The following is a 26,031-nucleotide window of genomic DNA, read 5'->3' as shown; positions in this document are numbered from 1 at the left end:
CTCACTCTCAATCTAAAGGTGTCCTCAGATCTAAAATGAGTCTCTTGTAGACAGCAAATAGATGGGTCTTGTTTTTTTATCCATTCTGATACCCTATGTCTTTTAGTTGGCGCATTTAATCCATTTACATTCAGTGTTATTATAGAAAGATATGGGTTTAGAGTCATTGTGATGTCTGTATGTTTTATGCTTGTAGTGATGTCTCTGGTACTTTGTCTCACAGGATCCCCCTTAGGATCTCTTGTAGGGCTGGTTTCGTGGTGACAAATTCCTTCAGTTTTTGTTTGTTTGGGAAGACCTTTATCTCTCCTTCTATTCTAAATGACAGACTTGCTGGATAAAGGATTCTCGGCTGCATATTTTTTCTGTTTAGCACACTGTAGATATCGTGCCAAGCCTTTCTGGCCTGCCAAGTTTCAAAGGAGAGATCAGTCCCGAGTCTTATAGGTCTCCCTTTATATGTGAGGGCACGTTTATCCCTTGCTGCTTTCAGAATTTTCTCTTTATCCTTGTATTTTGCCAGTTTCACTATGATATGTCTTGCAGAAGATCGATTCAAGTTACGTCTGAAGGGAGTTCTCTGTGCCTCTTGGATTTCAATGCCTTTTTCCTTCCCCAGTTCAGGGAAGTTCTCAGCTATAATTTCTTCAAGTACCCCTTCAGCACCTTTCCCTCTCTCTTCCTCCTCTGGGATACCAATTATGCGTATATTATTTCTTTTTAGTGTATCACTTAGTTCTCTAATTTTCCCCTCATACTCCTGGATTTTTTTATCTCTCTTTCTTTCAGCTTCCTCTTTCTCCATAACTTTATCTTCTAGTTCACCTATTCTCTCCTCTGCCTCTTCAAGCCGAGCCATCGTGGTTTCCATTTTGTTTTGCATTTCGTTTAAAGCGTTTTTCAACTCCTCGTGACTGTTCCTTAGTCCCTCGATCTTTGTGGCAAGAGATTCTCTGCTGTCCTGTATACTGTTTTCAAGCCCAGCGATTAATTTTATGACTATTATTCTAAATTCACTTTCTGTTATATTATTTAAATCCTTTTTGATCAGTTCATTAGCTGTTGTTATTTCCTGGAGATTCTTCTGAGGGGAATTCTTCCGTTTGGTCATTTTGGAGAGTCCCTTGCGTGGTGAGGACCTGCAGTGCACTTCCCCTGTGCTGTGGTGTATAACTGGAGTTAGTGGGCGGGGCCGCAGTCCGACCCGATGTCTGCCCCCAGCCCACTGCTGGGGCCACAGTCAGACTGGTGTGTGCCTTCTCTTCCCCTCTCCTAGGGGCGGGATTCACTGTGGGGTGGCGTGGCCCGTCTGGGCTATTTGCACACTGCCAGGCTTGTGTTGCTGGGGATCTGGCGTATTAGCTGGGGTGGGTAGGCAAGGTGCACGGGGGGTGGAGGGGCAGGCTTAGCTCGCTTCTCCTTAGGTGATCCACTTCAGGAGGAGCCCTGTGGCAGCGGGAGGGAGTCAGATCCGCTGCCGGAGGTTTGGCTCCGCAGAAGCACAGAGTTGGGTGTTTGCGCAGAGCGAGCAAGTTCCCTGGCAGGAACTGGTTCCCTTTGGGATTTTGGCTGGGGGATGGGCGGGGGAGATGGCGCTGGCGCCTTTGTTCCCCGCCAAGCTGAGCTCTGCCGTCCGGGGGCTCAGCAGCTCTCCCTCCCTTTGTCCTCCAGCCTTCCCGCTTTCCGAGCAGAGCTGTTAACTTATGACCTCCCAGACACTAAGTCGCGCTTGCTGTCGGAACACAGTCTGTCCGGCCCCTCCGCTTTTGCCAGCCAGACTCGGGGGCTCTGCTTGGCCGGTGAGCCGCCCCTCCGCCCCGGCTCCCTCCCGCCAGTCCGTGGAGCGCGCACCGCCTCGCCGCCCTTCCTACCCTCTTCCGTGGGCCTCTAGTCTGCGCTTGACTCCGGAGACTCCCTTCTGCTAATCCTCTGGCGGTTTTCTGGGTTCTTTAGGCAGGTGTAGGTGGAATCTAAGTGATCGGCAGGACGCGCTGTGAGCCCCGCGTCCTCCTACGCCGCCATCTTCCGGAACTTGGTAGGCACGTATCAATAAATATCTTTTAAATGCCAGGTAATAACAAGGAATCACAGCCCCTTCCATGCCATGGCCCCTGCTGATCTTCCCAGCCCTGTAATCCAACTGTCTTGCATTTTTTTCTCCTGGTCTTAATTTTTTGGTTGTAATTCTCTAATTTTAATCTTCTTGCCTTTGCTTTTGACCTTTTATTCTGTTTAGAATTTTGTTATTTGGCTAAGTATTGCTTATCTTATAAGATTCAGGTCAGATGTACCTCAAGAAATCTCCCTAAACTTTCTAAGGTAGATGAAATACCTCTCCTCTTTGCTTCTATAGCATATTATACTATATGGATGTTTATATTATCCTCCCCATTAAACTGCGAGCATCTCAAGGGCAGGAAAGCTCTATAGTCCAGGTCCTTAGTAGGCATGTGATAAATATTTATGGCCCTCAAGTGCATGAACATCTCTAACAGTTAAGGGCATAGGAGGAGGTCATAAAACTGATGAACCTGTTGCCAGAAGTCTGTCTCTGTCACAACATACTTAAACACAAGAACTTACAATACCTATTTTACTAAAGTTGGAGCTCTGCTTTGGACGGTGTTTTAAATTTCTCATGAAAAAGGCAGAAAGAACCATGGGCACTCTCTTCATCAAGTACTCTCAAATGAAATCAGTTTGAGCAGTTTTCATTAAGATGGATTGAATGTGGCATCGTGAGAAACACTTTATCAAATGTAGTGTTTTACTTAGTGATTAACTATATACCAGTTGATGAAGCTCCCCAAATCCTTTGTAATCCCACCACTCCAATAAACATTTAATGAGTATATAAGTTCAAAAAGCCTAGCAGAGGATTTAAACCTTCAATCTTGTTTTTATTTACTCTTGGAACTCAATTTCTCACTTCAAGTAAAGAATGCTGGTGCTTGAGGCTCATCTGTTGCCCTGGTAAAATTAATGTGCCTCCCACAGTTTAAATTAAACATGTGATATTTAAGATGAAAGAAATTTAGTAAGAATGCCACAGTATCTGTCACACTTGCTTTTAAAATATGTGAACATCGGCCAACTGTTTTCTTAAAAATGTTTCATTCACAAGTTTTATAAAATAATATTGAAAAAGATGTGTTTTAAGTCTCAAATGTGAAATCTGAAAAGGAGAGATGAACTTTGAAATACAGTGGTATGGTGTAAATCACACTTACCTGTGTTGGAACCTGAGCTCTTATTTGGCCTTCAGTACTTACTACTGATGGGCTTTGGTTAAACTGTATTGTGTTTCTAAGCCTGCTCATCTTTACAATGGGAATGTTGACATTATATGCCCCTATCTCACTGGTTTGTTGTGGGGTTCAAATGAGATACGTATAGGAAAGATGTTCTATAAATCATACAGCACCATATAAATCTATAGTAACAGTATTATTTCTATGTGGACCCTGTTCTCTTTAATTAAAAGTAGATATATATAGCTTGGCTGATGACTATAATAAATGTATCTGCTTAGATTTAATTCTGAATAAATTATCCATTATGTGGATAAATTTTATGTAAGTTTATAGTAATGTAGTAACAATGTGTAAACAGTTGTTCTTTAACTTGTAAAAGAGAAATGAGGACAGAAAATGTTGGATGAGGGGGAAAAGATAAAGACAGTTTAGGAATCCAAAGAGGTCAGTGGATTTTGGTATGAATCTAATATGAGGCAAAACATTTAATTTCACAAATGTGAAATTTGCTTTAACAAATGAAAATCATCCCAATGATTTTCATTTGTTAAAACACCGACACTAGTCAAAAGCAAACAATCAATAGTTTCATTAGACATACCCAGAAGTTAATAAGCAAGAGTTGTGTTCCCCTGGATAATCAGTCTGAATAAATCCAAATGCCAGTTTATTATATAAGACATTTAGAACAAGTTCTTTTGTCTATTTTGTACTGTATATTTATGGCTATTTGGGGAGCTATAGTTTAAGTTACAAAAGGCCCTAACATTTTCCAGTTACTTCAACTACTTTCAACCATATTTAGGTCCAATAATAAGTGATTGTTTAAATACAATAACATGGCCATACAATGAGAGACTCTATAACCTATTAGGTTCCTGTTTTAATAAAGTATTCAGCATTACTTACAAAGCATTCTTGCAAGAAAAGTTTGATCTGAATCTGACAAAGCTTTTAGACCTGATATCCATTTCTCAGGAAATACAGGGATAGAGGAACAAGTTAAATAATATCACAAGGAAGCAATTATACAAATCCAGAATTTGGAACAGTCTGTAAGTCATCTAGCATGATTTCTTCACAAAGCAAATGTTATTGAGGGGAGGGAGGGGGAGGAAACAGGACTGGGGAGGAGAGGGTGCTTGTTTAAAAGGAATTTAAGAAATCCAACAACAAAATATATTTTGTGATCCTTGAGTAGATTGTGATTAAAAAAAAAAAAGTTAAAAAGACATTTTGGGAACAGCTAGTGAAGTCCAAATGTTCACTGGATATTAGATGAGATTAGGAAATTACTGTTAATTGTTATATGTGATAATGGTATTGTGATTATATAGGAGAATATAATTATTTTTTGGAAAATATATATAGATTTTTTAGGCATAAGATATGATATCTGTAATGTACTTTAAAATGGTTTAACCAAAATAATGAATATACAAGGGTATCACGCAGTTTAAGTTTTAATTATTTCAAAAATGTAACTGCCACAAACTTAAAAAGAAATCATATGAAAGTTCAAATTCTTTATATTTGTTTGTTTTTGTATATTTTGAATAATAAATTTTACATTTATTTTCTGTTCTAATCAATGCTTGCCATTTTCAGAGAAGAACTGAAACAAAAATTTATCATAAAAATTTATTAAAATCACAAAACTAAACAAGTATAAAAATGTGAATGATTACATTTCAAATGCTGCTCTTTTATAAATGTTTGGCAGTTAAACTTTTGAAGTTATTAAGGCTGGGGCGCCTGGGTGGCTCAGTTGGTTGAGCATCCAACTTTGGCTCAGGTCATGATCTCACTGTTCGTGGGTCTGAGCCCTGAGTCAGGCTCTGTGCTGACAGCTTAGAGCCTGGAGCCTGCTTCAGATTCTGTGTCTCCCTCTCTCTCTGCCCCTCCCCTGCTCGCACTCTGTCTCTCTTTGTCTCTCTGTCTCTCTCAAAGATAAACATTAAAAAAAGAATGAAGTTTACTAAGGCTTATATCTGCATTGAAACTTTGGGATGTCTATATATGGAAGAAGCAAATATGGCAACATTTGTTAATTATTAAATCTAAGTATAAGAGATTTGGATGTTTATTGTACTATTCTTTTTACTTTTTCTGTATTAAGAATTATTTTAATAACGAGTTAAAATACTATAAAATAATTAAGCAAATGATCATGTTGTTAAAAGGTGAAAATAAGCTATTTTAACAGGATTATGACACAATAATATTAAATACACGCAAAATGACTCATTAAAATATATTAAAAAATGGAAAGAATATGAATCGTAAAACTGTTAATCTATGTTAGAATATTTCCTTTTTGCTTTTCAGTATTTTCCATAAATCTGTATTTATGGAAACAATAAACACGTAAATATTACAAATATATTAATACTACTGTAATTATTATTACAAATATATTTTATTGTAAATATTTATTTCTTCAAAATAACATCCGTTTAATATAAATGTAATGGTTAAAAAATAGATGTTTAAAAAAGCCTTTATAATGGGCTAGTCCACTATTCTTAGTTTAGGTAAAGAACAGTTTCTGTTTCTTAATCCACTTCGTTCAACTATCATTGATTGCTCTAAGTTTGATCACTAATTATTGTCCATTTAAAAAATTTGTTTAAGATGAAATTTTCCTTAGGTCAGAACAGGAATTTCAGGAATTTCGGAGGAATTCTTACACTTTAGTCTCAACACTTCTTGCCCTCTTTAATTCTAGTAACTTTTCCTCCACTCTACACTATTTCTTCCTTCCATTCTCTTTTTTTCCTTCATTCAGTAAATATATAAAGCATTTACTATGTATAGGGATGTAGGTACACAGTCACTGCCAAAAAGAAAATCAAGTCTTTTGAGAATACATATACAGAGAATACTTGTAAGCAATGTGTTAAATGTAACAATAAAAAGAGCAGAGGGTTTCCTTACAAAGTACTAAAGGAGGAGGTGGAATAGTGACAACAGTGGAAGAGTCAGGAACAACTAAGTCTTAGAGGAAGAGTAGGAGTCAACCAGGTAAAGGCAGAATGAAGGCATTCCTTACAGCAGAGAAGCATGAACAAAGAGCAAGATTATGGGGAAACACAAATGGAACATTATTACTAAATTTATTAATTGTAAGGCAGGGAACAGGAAGAGTTGAAGCCGTGCAGATAGGTAGGAGCCAGATTACTGAGGTCTTCACTGCTGTATCAACATATAGAGTGTATAGAATATTCTTGTTGCACTGTACTTTCTGAATTCTTGTCATAAGTGTCAGTCTACCTGATTTCAACATCACAAAGCCCATTTCTATATTTTTGTGTCTAAAGTGACTTTTGAGAAAAAAATATTGCAGTTATTAGATATGTTTTATTAGATGGTCATTTAGGGAAATGACTGAAAGAAACCTCTTTTAGCAAGAACCTGTCAATCATGTAACTGAAAAGAACATACACAGGTAGCCTGGTCCCTTCTAAGCATGTCCACCGCCCCCTGCCCCTCCCCCCCCCCCGAAAAAACCTCCTGTTTCAGAGCTTGACAAAGCCATCTACATGAGGCAGCAATACCCTATTATACTATTGCCCCTCTGAAATGGGCATCTTGGTGATGACTAGGATGGTAGATGAACCACAAACAAAATCAAGTCTTCAATCTGAAAAACACAGAAAACATTAAGCATTGCCTGAGGCCTGGTGGTAAACCTATAGGAGATGCACTTTTTAATCAGAAAACGTTTAAGATTGCACTTACATCTCGGGCTTTCACATAGAAGGCCTCTTGAAAAGCAGCTTCTAATGAGCCAATAAAAAATACAGGATGGCAGTCACCATATCTATAGGAAAAATTATGTCTATTAATTAAAATACATTTCAAATTTACCTCAAAGTTTCACAAGTCTAATCAGCATCTTCTAAGTAAATGTTGGGACTAGTATCTCTTAAGTACAGATCAAACATTAAAACATTTCTTTAAAGGCTTCACTAGTTCTTAGAAATTTTTTGGCCTATACTGATTATATCAGAATACTGGAATTTTAACTACATCTAGCAAATGGATTTAATAAATGCTACAAGACCATGGTATTTATAAGTAGTGATTCTTGGTTATCCACTTTCATAAGATTTCCCTTACAGAAGCCTTAACTTTCCATTTTAGTTAACTTATTCCGGAAGTCCAACAGAGAGGGAAAAAAATTGTATCATGCAAATTTTCCAAATTATATTACATTGGAAAACAGAACTAGAGAGAAACATCATTTAAACAAAAGTTAGGGTTAAATATTCAAATCTTCTTTACTTAAACACCTTACAAGAATCTCAAATGCATATAAAACATTTTATAGTAGACTCTTAAAAGAAGAAATGTTAAACAGTTCCAAAACAAAAATTAAAAGAAAAATTCACTTATATTTAAAATTTTAAAATTATTTTTAAATTTAATACTATTTTAAAGGATATTTTTGTTTATCCTATGATATACTAAAAATTAGTATTCTATAACATAGTCCTTTTGGGAATATAGTCAATATATTAATTTGATCCACATTTTGTAATCCACTTATTTTGCTTCTATATAGAGATAACATGAATGCATCTCTGAAGTGGCATAAGTGGCTTACTAGTGAAACACATACTTTGAATACTTCACAGAAAAATTAAAGACAATCTGTGATTAAAATTGCTCCAGAAAAATCACAGTAGCATTAAAAAAACATCAATTTTATATATTTAATGTCCTAACCCTACCTTGAAGAAAACTCTGCTGTAAATTGTAATAAGGCATCTCCTTCATTTTCTGCGTTTTCTGGCACTAAAAAACAAACAAAAGAAAAAACAAAAACCAAAAAACAAAACAAATAGACACAAAAAACAAACCACATAACATCTAATCCCACATATAAGAAATATATTTAATCAATAAAGAGGAAATAATATTAAATTTTAGCTTTTGTGATATATCTGAGGAGACATTTTAACTGGACATACATTAGAAGATTTCATCAAACCTTAAAAAAATTCCAAGCTCATAAATTTTGGAAAACCAACTGACACGATCTTAAGTATTTCAAATATGTGCCAGCCATCATTAGGATTTTAATGTTGTCTTAAAATGGTATCTTGTAATTAAATGATATAAAAAGGATCTCGAGTTTCTTAAAAATCTTATTTATAAGGAAGATGGTCAATTTTAAGTAAATATCACATCTATTTCTGCTCAAGGGAGTTACCTAATTTCACTGAGTAAATGAGCCATTTAAGGATTTATTTTAATGGTAATTTTGCATATAGTATCACTTGTGATTCTATAGTATATATTTTGTGGAGTGAAAGAAAAGGAGATGTCCCATTTAGTTTACTTTTCTTTCCTTCGAAAGGTGATACCGGTGAATGGAAAAGCAATACTACTCTTAAAACTGATACCTCCAATAAGATGTGGGGAAACAAGTCAAGTCACAGAAGTATAGCTATTTGTTTATCAGGCTCTAGATTTAAAGTGAAGAGACAGACTCATAACTAATTATACACATGAAACAAATCTATACATTCCTTCACATTTTTAATGAATTTTACTGAAGCATTGGGAAATGTTGAGGTTAATAAAATAAAAATTCAAGAGGCTCTGGTTCTAATGAATAATGTGCCTACTTGCTAAATTTTCTCCCTGTAAACCTGGAAAGTCAGTAAGAGATTTTTAAGTTCACTGTTCTTCCTAAGTTTCTGCAGTAGAGAGTAGAATTATAACGTTGGACCCAAAGAGCTATTAATACTCACTCATTGGAGATTTTCTCAGGGCAGATGATGCCATGCCGAATACTTCTCCATCATCCACCCCAAATTCGGAAGCATCTTCAAAGTCATCTCCATCACTATCACTAACCATATGAACATCGGTGCTTTGCTATTTGAGAAAAGTCCTGATTAGCTTTAAATTGACTTTAGGAAATAAAATTCCAAAACATAAGTTATATAACTACAATAGAACATTAGTATTATAATAGTTTTATTAAATAAGAAGCCATTTGCTAGAGGAAATCTTAATATTTTTCATTTTAAGGCTTACATATTTCTAAACTTGCTGTGATACCCCTATACTAAAGGTTGGAACCTGAGGGAAAATGAAGGATGCTTACAAACTGAATGAAGACAGGGATTTTTGTCTGTTTTATCCCCAGCACATAGTACACAAGTAAGTGCTCAATAAATATTTGCTCAATAAATGAGGAGATGGATACAGAGAGGTCAGACACAAAGCAAGCTATATGAGTCTTTTAAAAAGCTCACAGTAATCTCTATTTCAAATTGCCACTTCCTTACTGCAGTGGTTCTCAAATTTCTCATTAGTGAAAAATGGTACACTTTCCTCAGTGTTATTAGAGATAACATGAAATAACACTATATATGAAAGCTTTTTGTAAAGTATAGGCTATTAAATATGAGATGTATGATTCAGTAAATGTTCATTTACTACATGTTGGGCACCAATAAATATGCTGTTTATTTTGTTTTCAGCAACATCCGTTGAGATTTAAAGTATTACAATTAAAAACATCAGGTTCAAAAAAATGCACTAGGCTGCTAATCTCTAGGTAAGAACAGAATTTCAAAAATACTGAGATCTAAAACACCCAAACTGTGAATACTGACAAATATTTATGCCTTGAATGAGAAGAGGGTCCCAGCAAGGTATCTGGCTAAATGCCTGTCTATAGTAGGTTCAGTAAATAGAATCTATAAAGACTATTTAATAAATGAAATTTCTATCTTTTTAAAATACGGTACTATGCACTTAAACTATGAAAATGGGGAAACTAGTTGATTCTGGTCTATGCAGAAGAGCCTACCTTAGAGATAAATATTTGCCAGGAAAACATCAAGGGAAACTAAGAATCAAAGACTCATAAAACTTGGCTAGAGGGATGTTAGAGTTTAGACAGTTATAAAATCATAGATTTTAAAGCTAGAAGAGATTTTAAAGATCTTTCTTATCAATGTTTTACCTCTTTCCCCTGGCCCCATGGCAAAATATTATGTAAAATTACAATGCATACCATATACAAAAGTAAGCCCACTCTGGCTGATGCAGGGGAGAAGGCAATGGGGAGCCTAAGGCTCCTGGCGTTGGCCTTTTCTTTCTCATATCCCTTTGATAGCTGGGGTACCTCCAAAGGATCTCAGAACACTATGAAACAATTTTTTAAAATAACTGATCCAGCAAGTCTAACAGCTCCAAATAAGAAAGCCAAGATATTTACATTTGACTCAGCTTAGCATTTCCTTCTTGGGCATAACCAAGCATTGATGCCCAGAATTGTAACATTTTTCCCTCTTATCTGAACGACAGACTTCCCAATGGCCTGAATAGAGAAGACAATGAACAAATACTTACTGCATGAGTAAAAATGAATGGTCCTTATCCTAAGCAGTCTATCTGCTATTTTGACCAAATTACTATTTCTCACAGACACCTTGGTTCTACTTAGGATTCTAATCCTACTTGAGTGTTTTGCTTTGTAGGGCCAAGATCTCCTCCGGATTTCAGCAATTCAATAGCCTCAAAATTCAAAAACCCCTTCTCATTTCAAAGTGGTGAGAGAGCATCCTTTACAAAATAACACATTTACTAGGACCATTACTGTGTCTGAATTCCCCCGCTATGTTTCAGTCTGGCAAATATCTGGAGCACGAAGTTCCCTGAACTTTGAGGCTCAGTCTTAAACAAGTAAAGGCTCAGGATCTAAAAGGTACACTACAGTTCCATCAGGATAGACTAGTGGAAAGAAACAAACGTCTAGTATGACAAACCACACATTCTCTATCAGCTAAGCTCTCACCTTAGCTGTCACTTAGTCTTGCCTAACATTCATCTTTCCTTTTAAGAGGCATCAGGTTAAGAAGAAGTGTTGCAGGACACAGAGAGTAAAGAGAAAAGGATTGTTCTACATACCATTTTTTTCCTTACTCCTTTTACCTTACTCACTCTCCTACATCTAAACTTCTTCTCCTAATCCAGTTTTCAAATAATAGCCCCTTTCCCTAACAACAGGACTTTACATCATACTAAGATAGTGATTTTAATTTTGTGCCTATGTAACTAACCCATTATTCATTTTGTCTTCATAAAGTGTAGAATTCCCAAATCTCTTAAGACCCAGAAAGCAGAATCCTACAACGACAACATCTTCAAAGGGAGTTATCTAAAAAGCCAATTTTGTTGAAAAAAGTATATTTCAAATATGAATTATTGAAGTATGTGCAAGAATGAGCTACTTAATTATGTATAAGGAACTCCCAATCTCTTCACATTTTCTTATCAGTCATCTAACAGGTTAGGAAAAGCTTTTTCTAAAAATGAGATAAACAATCTTTTTTTCATTAATGTTTGCTGATGAGAATACATAATCTCTTGGTTTAGTCATGGCAGACTTAAAATTCTTTGAATCCAGAGAAGTTATTTATTCAGAATTTGAAAAGCAGCTAAAAAAAATTTGTGATTCTATTTTGCCTGTTTATTGGCATTCATTTATTCCCATTATTATTTAAAAACATTTACAAAGCCCTAGTAAATGCCACACTGCCTGAACCTGTATGCAAGGTAGTCTATATTCTCTTATGGAACACTATATAATATATACAGATAATTATAATATCTAATGATAAGCGTTATGACAGGTAAAGTTCAGAGGAGAGCATTTAATACACTGGTAATGAGAAAAATCAGAGCAAACTTCCTAGAGGAGAAAGAACCAAACTTTGAGACAAAATTTAGACTTATATATACTTGGCACTAAGGCAAGCTTATAACTGAAGCAGATGTTCCTTTCAGCAACTACTTGTACAAAGGTATAATTTAGTTGCAGATGTGTCCTTTTCAGTGTGATAAGAGATATAATAAAAGTACAAGCAAAGGCTGTGGCTAATAAAAGGTTACTCTAGCACCAGTGAAGAAGACTGTGCAAGGCTTCACACAAGTGGTAATTTTAACCCATACTTTTATTTTTTTTCAACATATGAAGTTTATTATCAAATTGGTTTCCATACAACACCCAGTGCTCATCCCAAAAGGTGCCCTCCTCAATACCCATCACCCACCCTCCCCCTCCCTCCCACCCCCCATCAACCCTCAGTTTGTTCTCAGTTTTTAAGAGTCTCTTATGCTTTGGCTCTCTTCCACTCTAACCTCTTTTTTTTTTTTTTTTCCCTTCCCCTCCCCCATGGGTTTCTGTTAAGTTTCTCAGGATTAACCCATACTTTTAAAAGAGGTATCAATGTTGTACACAGTATGTAATGGAAGACTGGTAGGGAGGAAGTTGTACTCTAGGCAGAGAAAAAATTCAAGCAAGGAATTGGATATTTAGAAAATCAATAAAGAATTCAGGAAAGCAAACTGAATCATCAACCCCACATATGGGAGAAGAATATGAACTAGCATTAAGGCCAAAAATTTTCAATGGAACTACGTTGCAGCAGTCCTTAAACTGGCATTGGTATTTGGACTTACTTTGATGGCAACAGAAGAACTACAAAAGGTTTTTAGGCAGAGGACTGCTCAAGGGAACACCTCTGATGGCTCTGTGTGTGTGTGCACGTGTGTTTAGGGCAGTATGTTGGCATATGGCAGCTTTGATTTGGAGATGTGAGAAGAAAAACTTATTTCAAAGTTCCAAGTGAGAGGACTTGAGAGCCTATACTTGAGCAGTAGCGGTGGGAACTGTGCTGACAGCTCGAGCTTGGAACCTGCTTCAGATTCTGAGTCTCCCTCTTTCTCTGCCCCTCCCCTGCTTGCACTCTGTCTCCCTCTCTCTCAAAAATAAATAAAACATTAAAAAATTAAATATATATGTATATTTATAGATATATATAAAATTATGATATATAAATATGTAAACATATATATACATATTTCAATTGGTGAAGAAGGAAAAACAGTACAAGAGATGAAGAGATTAGCTGTCAAAAATTAGAAAGTTAGATAATAGCCAAATTATGGAAAGAGCCTAAATGTCCAACAACTGATGAATGGATAAAGAAATTGTGGTTTATATACACAATGGAATACTACGTGGCAATGAGAAAGAATGAAATATGGCCTTTTTTTTTTCTTATTTATTTATTTTTATTTATTTTTTAATATATGAAATTTACTGTCAAATTGGTTTCCATACAACACCCAGTGCTCATCCCAAAAGGTGCCCTCCTCAATACCCATCACCCACCCTGCCCTCCCTCCCACCCCCCATCAACCCTCAGTTTGTTCTCAGTTTTTAACAGTCTCTTATGCTTTGGCTCTCTCCCACTCTAACCTCTTTTCTCTTTTTTTTTTTTTCCTTCCCCTCCCCCATGGTCTTCTGTTACGTTTCTCAGGATCCACATAAGAGTGAAACCATAGGATATCTGTCTTTCTCTGTATGGCTTATTTCACTTAGCATCACACTCTCCAGTTCCATCCACGTTGCTACAAAAGGCCATGGCCATGGGGGAGGGGAAGAAAAAAAAAAAAAAGGTTAGAGAGGGAGGGAGCCAAAACATAAGAGACCTAAAAACTGAGACCAAACTGAAGGTTGATGGGGGGTGGGAGGGAGGGGAGTGTGGGTGATGGGTATTGAGGAGGGCACCTGTTGGGATGAGCACTGGGTGTTGTATGGAAACCAATTTGACAATAAATTTTATATTAAAAAATATAGAAAGTGAGAGAGAAATCTTAGAAGCAAGGTCTGAGAAAATTTCAATGCAGACAAGAACTATAAACAGGTTCAGTAGGATGAAAATCAAGGAAGAGAGAGTTATTAGGTAGTTATTAGTTAGGTATTATGACAAAAAACCACATGAAAGAAACCTGAATTTATAACTGAAAGACCTGGCTCTACTATTTTCTGTATGACACTGGGCAAGTGTCTTTGCACCCCCACTATAGAATGTGACTAATACTGACCCAGAAAGGCTGCTGTGAAAATGAAAAGAGATGGCATAGCATCTTATAAAAATGAGTATCTGACTCATAAATTCAATTTAAATCACCTGGTAGAAAAAAGCCCAAACTGTAGTCAGTTAAGTGAATAGAAGGTGAAGAAATAGTCATCCAGTGTAGATTAAAGCCCGAAGGAATATTTTTTTTTAGGGAAGACCTGAACATGTTTTTAGGATAAAAAGAAGGAACCAATAGAGGGAGAGGATAAAAATGAAATAGAGACCCCTTGCTCCTCCCTTGTTGTGGGAAAGGGTAGTAAGGGTAAAATCAAGATAATGGGTAGAACATAAACTCTGATAGCAAGAAATTTCTCAACTAATAAATTACGGTAATAAATTTGATGCTGACATAAAAATATCCCTATCTGAATAGTCAAAAGGAAAGGGTCATAAAAATCATGAGGTATCAGTTCATTTGGTGCAGTTTCAAAGAATAGCAGGTCTCTCAGTGACTGGAATGAACAGTTTTTGGCTGGGGTTGACAATGATTATTATTAATATGGGTGAGGAGATAGGTTTCTGGGGAGATATGGTAAGTTCAATTTCGTACAGAGTGAATCTGCAGTGGGCACTCAGATGGAAATGTTCAGAAGGAACCAGACTACTATTTAGCTTGTCTGCCTGTGGTGCAATGCCACATACTATTGACTCCTCCAGCAATACATGGCATTGACCCTAGCAGTATGTGGCATTGCACCACAGGCAGACAAGCTAAATACTTGTCTCACCAAGTTTTAAAAACTGAAATACAGATTTTTGGCAATTATCTGTGTTCAATTTCATTTTGTTAGGTATAAGCTCCTTAATGGAAAGACTTTGCTTTGTTCAATGCTATATTCCTGGCACTTAGACCAGTACCAGGCATAAAGAGGCATGTAACCAGAATTTATTGGATGAATACTGAATGAATCTTTTCCATCACTTAAACCAAAAAACCTAGGTATCATTCTTATCTCTTCCTTTTCTCTTCTCCCACAGATCCTATCAGTCACCGGTCCTACTGATTTTCCCTCCACAACACTTCCTGAATCCATATCCTTCTCTATTTTTACCAATGATATTCTAGTTTGGGATCTCATTATCCTTTAACTGTGCTGGTAAAATAGATTCATACTTATTTCTCTGCCTCCAGTCCTGCTTCCCTTACATCTAGCTTCTGCACAGCAGCCAAAGTGCTCTTCTCTAAAATGTGTATGTTAAAAAATACTTAAAAGTCTTCTATGGCTGCCTAGATTTCAAGTTCCCAACTTGACCTATAAGTCCTATTCACCTTCACCTCATCTCTTATCTTTGTCTTCCACTTTATTTTGCACAGACACCAAACTGCACTCATCTCTGTGCATATACTGCATCAGACCATGTTGTTTCCTTTGAATGAAATTCTATTTCTATGTTTCTTCATTTGGGTGACTGTTCTTTATTCTTTATAATTTGATTTGGATATAAATTCTTCTAGTCTTTCTTCCTCCTCCTCCTCCCCTCCCAACTTGTTCCTTTTCCTCTTCCTCCTACCCCTCCCTCTCTCCTTCTTTTAAAAAAAATATTCACTCACCAATATTTATTTTGTGGCTGGTACAGGCCAGGTACTACACTAGGTGTTAGGGCTACAGAGGTGAATAAAGCAGACACAGCTTTTGCTTGCAAATATTCTTGAACATTGTGCCTCCCACCCCCATATTTGTGCTCCCCTAGTATCTTGTGCTTGCCTCAATTTTCTCGTTAATTATATAACATGAAATTACCAGGTTATATTCATCTGACTAGCTCATAGTGAGCATTCAATAGATGTTTCCCTAACTGAAGTTATTAACTAATTAACTAGTCAACTACATTTGAAGTTTATTTTTTTATTCTTGGGGTACCCCTCCCTCTCTATCAACTGAGAATTGGGTAATTCTCCAGAAGACTGGGTCCATGGGTCTCTACCCTGTCTCACCTAAGCACCTGGGAAAAGGAGAGGGAGATATTTAGCTAGGTACCCAGAGGTATGGAAAGATCATTAAAAGGTGGTCAGGGGCAGGGAAGGCTGGGAAGGAAATTAAAATGGTGAATAATCATAAAAAAATATAGGTATAGGACCAGAAGGAGGATATGAGAAACAAAATTCCCCCAGCTAGAGGACAAATAACTATAATCCATAATATTCAAAACTTAAATTTAACTACTGATCTCAAGTATCTGCTTCCTAACTCCAGGCTTAAGACAGTCAATAGAAAAATGGTAATTGTCCTGAAACATGAAATCATTTAGGAAAAGGGTTAAAACCATAAAAAAAGCAGAACCACTGGATGGAGGCTGCAGGGACACAGGTTCCAGTTTAATATAAGGAAGATATCAACAGACAGAGTTGCTCAACAATGGAACTGGTTTGCCTCATGAAACAGAATTTTGTTACTGGAGATAAAACACAGGTATATTTTGAAGGTATATTCTGAGTGAGCTCTTTCAGCATACAGACTATGGTCCTAATGTTTAGCACCTAGAAGACATTAAATAAATGTTTAAATGAATGAGGGATGAATGGAGAGAAGACTGGAAATCAAATTAAAAAAATCCCTTTCAGTTGTATAATTCTAGGACAGCATAAAAGCCCAAGTCACATTTGTCCGTCCATTTCTCACCAGCCACCTGAAAGGGTGATATTTACAATTAGCCAGAGAAGGAAAAGTAATAGTTTCATCCCAAATAATCACATTTTTAGATACTCCCAAGACTGTGACTCTTTAGTTTAGCAAAGCCTCCTAACTCCACTCTACTTCTTCTCTAACCTAGAGTGTGCCAGCCTCATCAACACTCCTTTTACTATATGGCACTGACTTCTTTTTTGCTGAAGGGTCTGGCCAAATAACACATATTTGTGAGAGTGAGAGAAGGAAATAAAATGAAGTGAAACAGGTTATCTGTCACCTTTCAGAGCACAGAATAATGGGGTGGAGCTAATTGGCCACATTTTAATGTAGTGGATTTACCCATTAAAGAGTTGGAGCATAACCTGCTTTAGCACTAAAAACATACTCAAGCACTAGAAAGAAATATTTCTTTTTTAAAAATGTTTATTTATTTATTTTTGAAAGAGAGACAGAAAGCACAAGAGGGAGAGGGGCAGACAGAGAATCCCAAGCAGGCCACACACTGTCAGCACAGAGCCTGATGTGGGGCTTGAATGCACAAACTGAGCTGAAATCAAGAGTTGGACGCTTAACTGACTGAATCACCCAGGCTTCTCAAGAAAAATATTTCAATAAATTATTTCTGGCAATTTCTGCCAAACAGTGAAACTCAATATTATGTTTTCTTTCATGAGGATTAGGGAGATAAAATGCTGAATAAAATAGTGTGGCCTCTTTAAAGGAAATTAACATTTTTAGAGGCCCAAGAAAACAGTGCAGTAGTATTTGTAGCAGAGGAAAACCTTTTCTTTCTTGTGGATTTCTAAAAAACGTTAAAAACCGGAGCAGCAAATTATCATTTTCACAGGATGAGCAGGGACTACAATATAATTTCTCTTTCACATATTTAAGTGATATAAATACATATTCAGAAGATGGCTGGAAAGGTCCTGTGGCAGCTTCCACAATAAGTATTCAAAATATATAGTCAGTTTAAATAAAAATTTGCAACTATATTTTGTATAGAATGTAAGTGGAAAAAGGTTTGACTGGACTAGTCCATCTGTTGAATACTTGGATCATATGTTAGCCTGAAACACTGAATGAAATAAGTAACATTTTTTTTGTATTATTAGCTATGACCTCTATCACATACACTTTTTTAAGTCATGGTGATGATTTTTCTTAGCACACAGTGGGAGCTCAATAAAAAAAGCTCAATAAAAACTTTTTAAAAAGCTAAACTGTAATGTACAATCTATCTTTCCCCATTCCCTTGTATCCAAAGTCATAGCTGGACACAGAGTGCTATTTGTAACCATGGAAAAGATATTGCCTTTTAACACTGTTCAGACCCATAAAGACACACATCCCATACACAAACACGCTGAATCTTATCTGCCCCTCTTCTCTTTTTATAACTCCCTATATGCTATCACTGCTTTTATTACATTATGCCATTATTATTAATTTGCTAATTTACCATGTTTGACTCTGAGCACCTTGGTATAGAAACAGTGTTATTCATCTTTGTTACCTAGTATTGAGCACAACATCTGGCTCATAGAAAGTGCTCCAACTCCAGGAGTTAAAGGACCTTCAGGATCAGTCCTAATAACTGTATTCTACTATATAGTTAGCAGCAAAGAAAACCCTTTAGTCAACCTGTCAATTCTAAGTAAAATTCATTTCAACCAATTCACCTGAATTCTGTCTGTTGAAACATGAAACTTATACACCAAGAAGGAGCACATTAGCAATAAACTCGCATGAAAAGTTTCTGTCTTCAAGAATTTACTGAGACTTTATTCACGCTACATTAACTTTATCTATTCATTTGTGTGGCAGATAAAAAAGAATAGGAAGTGGGCAGGTCGGCGAAAGACAGGCCTCCTATTCACCGAAAAGCTGGCAAACAGGCTTACCTCTTCGGACTGCTCCCGGGTCTGCGCAGGTGAAGATCTCCTCCCCACTGTAAGTCGATGGCAGGGATAAGATAGCCCTGATTCAGCAAGACACATCTGTAAAAAGAAGAATCCATCATTTGTAAACAAAATGAGGCCATGTTTCACAAAAGGACTTTACTTTTGATATTTTCTATTATTTTTGAAGTTAGACTAGAAAGCTCACTCTAGTAGTCCATGCATTACCAGGAAGGCTTTGAAAATTTGAAATTTTTCCATATATGGGATGTTACAATAGTCAAGGCCTCTTTTTTGTTGGCTTAAACAACATAAATCTATTTTCTCACAGTCCTGGAGGTTGAAAGTCTGAGAAGAAGATGTTGGTTGGCAGGGTTGGTTTCTTTTTTTTCCTTTACTCTATTTTTTTTTCTTTTATTATATTTTCTTTTTATTTTTTCTAGTTAGAAACATTTTATTAAAATGTACCGGATTAAAACCCACATTTTCAGACCACAGGATGTTAATACATTCAACAAAAATTTATATTATCCTACTGCTGTGAATTTATAGAGTAATAACCCAAATCCATTTACTCAGATAACTGAAATACCCTTCCTAGGTTACACTTTGTAGACATCACAAATCCCTTATAATTATGTAAACAAAATGACCCTTCCCTAAAAGGTGAACTTGAGAACTTCAGTCCACTCTTTCAGGACTTGCACTTCTTTGTGTACTTCTTGATGGGGAGTGGCTTCTTTTGCAAATGGAGATCTGGACTTTGGCTGATTCTTTTTTTTTTTTTTAACGTTTATTTTTTTATTTTTGAGACAGAGAGAACAGAGCATGAACGGGGGAGGGTCAGAGAGAGGGAGACACAGAATCTGAAACAGGCTCCAGGCTCTGAGCGGTCAGCACAGAGCCCGACGTGGGGCTCGAACTCACGGACCGCGAGATTATGACCTGAGCCGAAGTCGGACGCTTAACCGACTGAGCCACGCAGGCGCCCCATGGCTGATTCTTGATAGTGAAACAGAACTGATTCTTGATCTTGACCTTGATGGGGATCTTGATGTTTTTATGGAACCAGACGTAGACCTCTGTGTGAAGCTGATCTCGATCTACAGAGAAACACAGATCTTGATCGCTGAGGAGATGGTGATCTTGACCTCCTTTCCCTGCTCCTGCTATGTGAACAAGAGTATCATCTACCTCTGGATCTTAAATGTGATCTAGACTGTGACCTGCTTCTCCTCCACCAGCTGTCAAGATGACATTCATAAACATAATGTCCCTTTTTGCCACATTCATAGCATTTATCATTGGGATCAAAGGAATGTTGGGCAGGTGGTTGGTCTATCAAAATCAGAGCTCCGAGGCATATTTGTTGATAATTCAACTCTCACTTGGGAACCACAAATCACCTCCCTGCCCAGGCCTCGCATTGCATCTTCTGCATATCTAGGATCTTCAAATTCCACAAAGGTAAATCTTGGAGGATTTCTCATAATCCACACAGTTCTTAAGATACTGTAATAACCAAAAGCCCTTTCTAACTCTCCTCTGCTGACACTGGTTCCCAGACTACCAACATATACCTTGGTTTTCTCCTCCACACCACCCACAAGGTGGCATGATGCCTGGCTGTTCTCAATGCCCAGGGAGCAATCAGTACAAAAGATGCAGCACCGACTCAGTTGCCAATGGTATTGGCAGCCTTAAGTTTTTATTTTAATTCCAGCAGAGTTAACATATACAGTGTTACATTAGTTTCAGGTGTAAATATATTGATTCAACAATTCCACACATCACCCAGTGCTCATCACAGTAAGTGCACTCTTTAATCCTCATCATGTATTTCACCCATTTGCCCATATACCTTCCCTTTGGTAACCATCAGTTTGTTCTCTATAGTTAGGAGTATGTTTCTTGGTTTGTTGCTCTCTTTTTTCCCTTTGCTCATTTGTTTTGTTTAAATTCCACATATGAGTGAATCATATGGTATTTGTCTTTCTGACTATTTTGCTTAGCATTATACTCTGTAGATCCATTCACATTGCTGCAAATGTTAATAGGTTTCATTCTTTTATAGGGCTGAATAATATTTATATATATGTCTATATACACACATATATATGTGTGTGTATATATATATAATCTATATACAATGTGTATATATGATCTATATACAATGTGTATATAATCTATATACAATGTATATAATATATATACACAGTGTATGCATAATATATATATACTATATATATGTACACGTGTATATATAATATATACATTATATATATATAAAATATATCTCACCTCTTCTTTATCCATTCATTGACAGATGGACACAGGCTGCTTCCATAACTTGGCTATTGTAAATAATACTCCTGTAAACATTGGGGGTGCATGTATCCATTTGTATTAGTACTTTTGTATTCTTTGGGTAAATACCCAGTAGTGTGATTGCCGGATCATAGGGTAGTTCTATTTTTAACTTTTTGAGGAATCTCTATACTGTTTTCCACAGTGGCTGTACCAGTTTGCATGTCCACGAACAATGCAAGGGAGTTCCCTTTTCTCTACATCCTTGCCAACACTGGTTGTTTCTTGTGTTTTTGATTTTAGCCATTCTGACAGGTGTGAGGTGGTATCTCATTGTGGTTTCCATTTGTATTTGTCTGATGATGAGTGATCTTTTGAGCATCTTTTCATGTGTCTGTTGGCCATCTGTATGTCTTCTTTGGAGAAATGTCTGTTCATGTCTTCTGCCCATTTTTTTATTGGATTATTTGTTTTGGGGGTGTGAGTTGTATTAAGTTCTTTATATATTTTGTATAGTAATGCTTTATCAGATATGTCATTTGCAAATATCTTCTCCCAGTCAGTATGTTGCCTCTTAATTTTGTGGATTATTTCCTTTGCTGTGCAGAAGCTTTTTATTTTGATGCAGTACCAATAGTTTATTTTTAGTCAAGGCTATTTTTCATAAGACAATAGACTGGTGCTCCAGGAAACTGTAATAAGTCTAAAATAAAGCTAATCATATATAACCTCCACATCACCACCCACTACTAGTATGTCTGTTACTTTTCCAAATAGAATAATATTTCAGTTTACTAATTCCCAGGACAGTGCTCTATAAATCTTTTTTGGAAGGTGCTTGGAATAGTGTTTGTTGAAGGCACTAAAAAGAAAAATTTCCACAGATATTAACAATGTCATTTATTATTTAATCATATTAATCCACAATATCAAATTATTATAGCTTATGAATCTATAATATATGTAAAGCACCTAGCACAGTACCTGGCACACAAACATTCAGTTAATTTTTATTACCATTATGATCCAAGATGTTATCCAAAGAATCTGCCTAGTTTAGCCAACATAATTAAAGCCACATATATTTACTTCTATTGAAGTTTTTAGTGGTCAGATATTAAATAATTAATTTGAGGTTTAAATTAAATTTGGGAAAATGTGAGCACATATGAGTACATGTCATTTTTGTCTACATAGAATTAAAACAATATTAAGTAGCCAAAAGAGGGTGTTTTCTCTAATGTTCATGAAATGACACATTGGTGTATTTAATATAATGATGATAAAAAGTTTCTTTTATTATTATTAGAAATAAGGTAGGGTCTCCATTAGCACACTGAAAACATCCATTGGTAACTTTTTGGGTGTGAATTAAACTGATATCTGAGGAAACCTAAATATCTGCAAATTCATAAAAACCAACCAAAGACACAATAGTGGGTTGGTCATGAGTACAATTCAAACGTGTTACAAATAAGCTAATTATCTGAAGACAAGTACTGGAATGAAAACTACAAATGTCACATAACTATACAGGTATTTTCAATCATGTGAGGTATGTGCTGTCATATATATTATACTGATAAAAATCATTTGTATTTGATTCTTATTTTTCCTTTAGTCTGGTTAGAGGTTTTTTTAAATTATTATTTTTTTTTATTGGAGTAAAGTACACCTAACCTTTGCCATTTTAACCATTTCATTTTACTTATTTTTAAAGTAACTCTATGGCCAACGTGGGGCTCAAACTCACGACTTTCCAATCAAGAATCCCATGCTCTCCCAACTGAGGCAGCCAGGTGCCCCATGGTTAGAGATTTTTGTTAGTTTGTTTTGGCATTTATATATTCTGGCCCTGTACCTTACAAATGCTAGAAAACCTGATTAATAATAATTACAGAAAGCAAACTGCATCCTTCCTGTCATTCTATTCATCATTTATCGTAATTAGCTCAATTTATTTTATTTCAGTACCAAGAAAAGCAAAGCTAATTTGGATAAGAAGCACAGGCTAAATTTAAGTCATGTTAACTTTCACAATAGTTTTCATTTAAAAAAAGTTCTCCTCCCCCATCCTGAAATCCTCTGGTAATGAAACAATAATGATGGTAAATGTCACTGACAATTAGAAGCAGTGTAGCATAATGGAAAGAAATTTGGACCAGGAGCCAGAAAAATCTTGAGTCAAGTACTTCCCAGCCTCCGGAACTTGTGAAAGTCTCTATTCTAAGCCAGAGTTTTCCATTTATTGAGGTAAGTAATCCCTGACTTAACTACGTCAATGGACTTTTGAAAGGGTTAAATTAAGGTAAGTAAAAGCTGATTTTGAAAGTATACGGACTAGGCAGAAGACCTATTATCAGTCCAATGATCATTATTTTTAGGACCTGGAGAGAGAAATGGTGATTAGATACTACTGTGACTACCTTTGCATAGCAGCCTAATCATGTGTAAGTTATAAGAGGACATATTTTAGAAGTTGGAGGAAAGTACTCGTTAAAAGTACATAGTACTACAAATGGGCTGGCTCCTCAATGGGCTGGTGTCTATAGTTATTAACATTAACCTTTCCCATAGCTGCTAGTAATTCCTGAAGAGGAGTGGCCAGCACTTTCTCCTTAGCCTACAGCTGACCAAGTGGGCCTCTGCATCACTCTATTTCAGACACCAATCACAATCCACTGAGGAAATTACAGGGTCAGGAATTTCTGAGTTACTACGTGCCCAGTGTAAGTCTGTCCTGAGGGAACATATATACCAGGTGGAGAGACAAAAGATGCATATAAGAATAGGCACAAAAAAAAGGAATAAAAGTGAGTAAAGATGGGGCTATATCTCCTCCAGGCAGTTTCTGTAGGGCTAGCAACCCCTTGGAAGGGACAATGGTTACTCAGAGAGTGATTTCAAGAATTTAGGGCTAAAGTAAATGTTTGCTGGGACTCATAACCTAAATTTATATAAAAGATGTGTAGTCAGAAGGCTGAGATTCTCGACTGGCTAAATCATTCAACTGCCCAATGACTATGGGAAAATCATTTAGAATTTCTGTATTTCAGTTTTCTTAGAAAGAGAATAGATTAATAAACCTGTCCTTAAATATAAAAATAGGGTAATACAATCTGTTCTCCCTCACAGAGTTGATATGAAGATCCAATGAGATAATGTATGTGAAACCAAATGGTTATATAATTATAAAGGATCGATACTATTATCGTTGGGGCATTTATTTTGCAAAAAATTGGAAAAAAGGATTAGGGCTGCAGGTTTGCTTGATTTTATAGTTGAAGAGGGTTGCCTTAAAAAATTTAGATTTGCATACATTATATTAGTTAATTAACCTATAAAAAATGGTAATCTCTCAATCACAAGACTGCTTTACCCTAATATAATGAAGGACTGTGACTCATTTGCAAAATCTATTTCAAGGCTTTATTCAGGTTTTTTTTTTTTTCTGGCCATGTTAGACTGTAATTCTCTGACTTTCCATCATCACAGATTCAGAGATTCAAAATAGGCTCACAAATTCAAAAAGAAATCAAGTCAAAATCCCTTTATTATTTAATTCTATACCTTTAAATAAATACAACACATCTGAGGGTATAATCTTCTGAATGCTTAGGGATAGGTTGGGGTAAAAGAATTTCATGCCTAAAAATCTCACTGGCTATTATATACATTAAATGGGTCATGGATTTAATTAAATCAAACTATTATATACATAAAATGGGTTATTTGTTGAATGGCATGAGAGTTATATGTATATTTACATATAAAGACTTTATTTTCTTTAAAGAGTAATTGTAGGTTTACAACAAAATTGAGAAGAAAGTACAGAGGTTTCTCCAATACCCCCTGCCATATGCCCCCAATAGGCATAGTCTCTCCCATCATCAACATCATTTACCAGAATGGGTTTTTTTTTTTACCAACGATAAACCTATACTGACACATCGTAATTACTCTAAGTCCAGAGTTTGCATTAGGGTTCACTCTTTGTGTTGTACACTTTATATGTTTGGAAAAAGGTATAATGGTATTTATGCATCATTATAATATCATACACAGTATTTTCACTGCCTTAAAAATCCTCTGTGCTCTGACTATTCATCTCTATTTCCCCTTACCACACCTGGAAACCACCAATCTTTTTCCTGTCACCATAGTTTTGCCTTTTCCAGAATGTCATTCCAAATTGGTCTCTTTCAATTAGTAATATGCATTTTAAAGTTCATCCATGTCTTTTCATGGTTTAAAATCTCATTTCCTTTTAGTATTGAATGATATTCTATTGTCTGGGTGAACCAGTTTGTTTAGCCATTCACCTACTAAAAGATGTCTTGGCTGCTTCCAGATTATGGCAATTATGAATAAAGCTACCATCAACATCTGTGAGTAGGTTTTTGTGTGAAGCTGTTTTCAACCCCTCTAGGTAAATGCCAAGAAACTCAGTTGCTAGATCATATGGTAAGAGTATGTTTAGTTTTCTAAGAAACTGCTAAACCATATTCCAAAGTGGCTGTAACATTTTGCATCCCTACCAACAGTGAATGAGAGTTCCTATTGCTTCACATCCTCACCAGCATTTGCTGTTGTCAGTGGTCTGGATTTTGGTCATTTAATAGGTGTTTTTTAATTTGCATTTCTCTGATGACATATGATGTGGAGCATCTTTTCATATGCTTATTTGCCATCTGTATATCTTCTTTGGTAAGATGTCTATTAAGGTCTTTGGCTCATTTTTTAAATTGGGTTGTTCATTTTCTTGTTGAGTTTTAAGAGTTTCTTGTATTTTAGATAAAAACCCTTTATTAGACGTAACTTTTGTAGATACCTTCTACCAGTTTTTGGCTTATTTTCTGATTTTCTTGAAAGCAAGACTTCTAAAGTCTGAGTGTCTTGAGTTCAAATTCACTTCTGGTAGTTATTATTCTATTATTTACTCCAATCAATATTTCATATCTTAAACCTCAGTTTCTTCTACAAC

The 26,031-nt window shown here is 36.0% G+C and overlaps 1 protein-coding gene across 6 annotated transcripts in view; it reads right to left on the bottom strand.

Annotated features, from left to right (window-relative positions):
* Positions 1–26,031, bottom strand: part of FAF1 (Fas associated factor 1) — a 527,970-nt gene that overhangs the window by 156,654 nt on the left and 345,285 nt on the right. For all 6 annotated transcript variants that reach the window (XM_049618584.1, XM_049618586.1, XM_049618589.1 and 3 more), the window contains 4 exons: positions 18,744–18,839; positions 9,017–9,143; positions 7,991–8,054; positions 6,996–7,077 (listed from right to left, as the gene is read on the bottom strand). In XM_049618584.1, the coding sequence (XP_049474541.1) occupies positions 6,996–7,077; positions 7,991–8,054; positions 9,017–9,143; positions 18,744–18,839 (369 nt within the window). The remainder of the gene's footprint in view (positions 1–6,995; positions 7,078–7,990; positions 8,055–9,016; positions 9,144–18,743; positions 18,840–26,031) is intronic.

This window comes from Panthera uncia, assembly GCF_023721935.1.
Source record: "Panthera uncia isolate 11264 chromosome C1 unlocalized genomic scaffold, Puncia_PCG_1.0 HiC_scaffold_4, whole genome shotgun sequence".
Lineage (NCBI taxonomy): Eukaryota > Metazoa > Chordata > Mammalia > Carnivora > Felidae > Panthera > Panthera uncia.
This window is presented reverse-complemented; position numbering and strand designations above follow the sequence as displayed.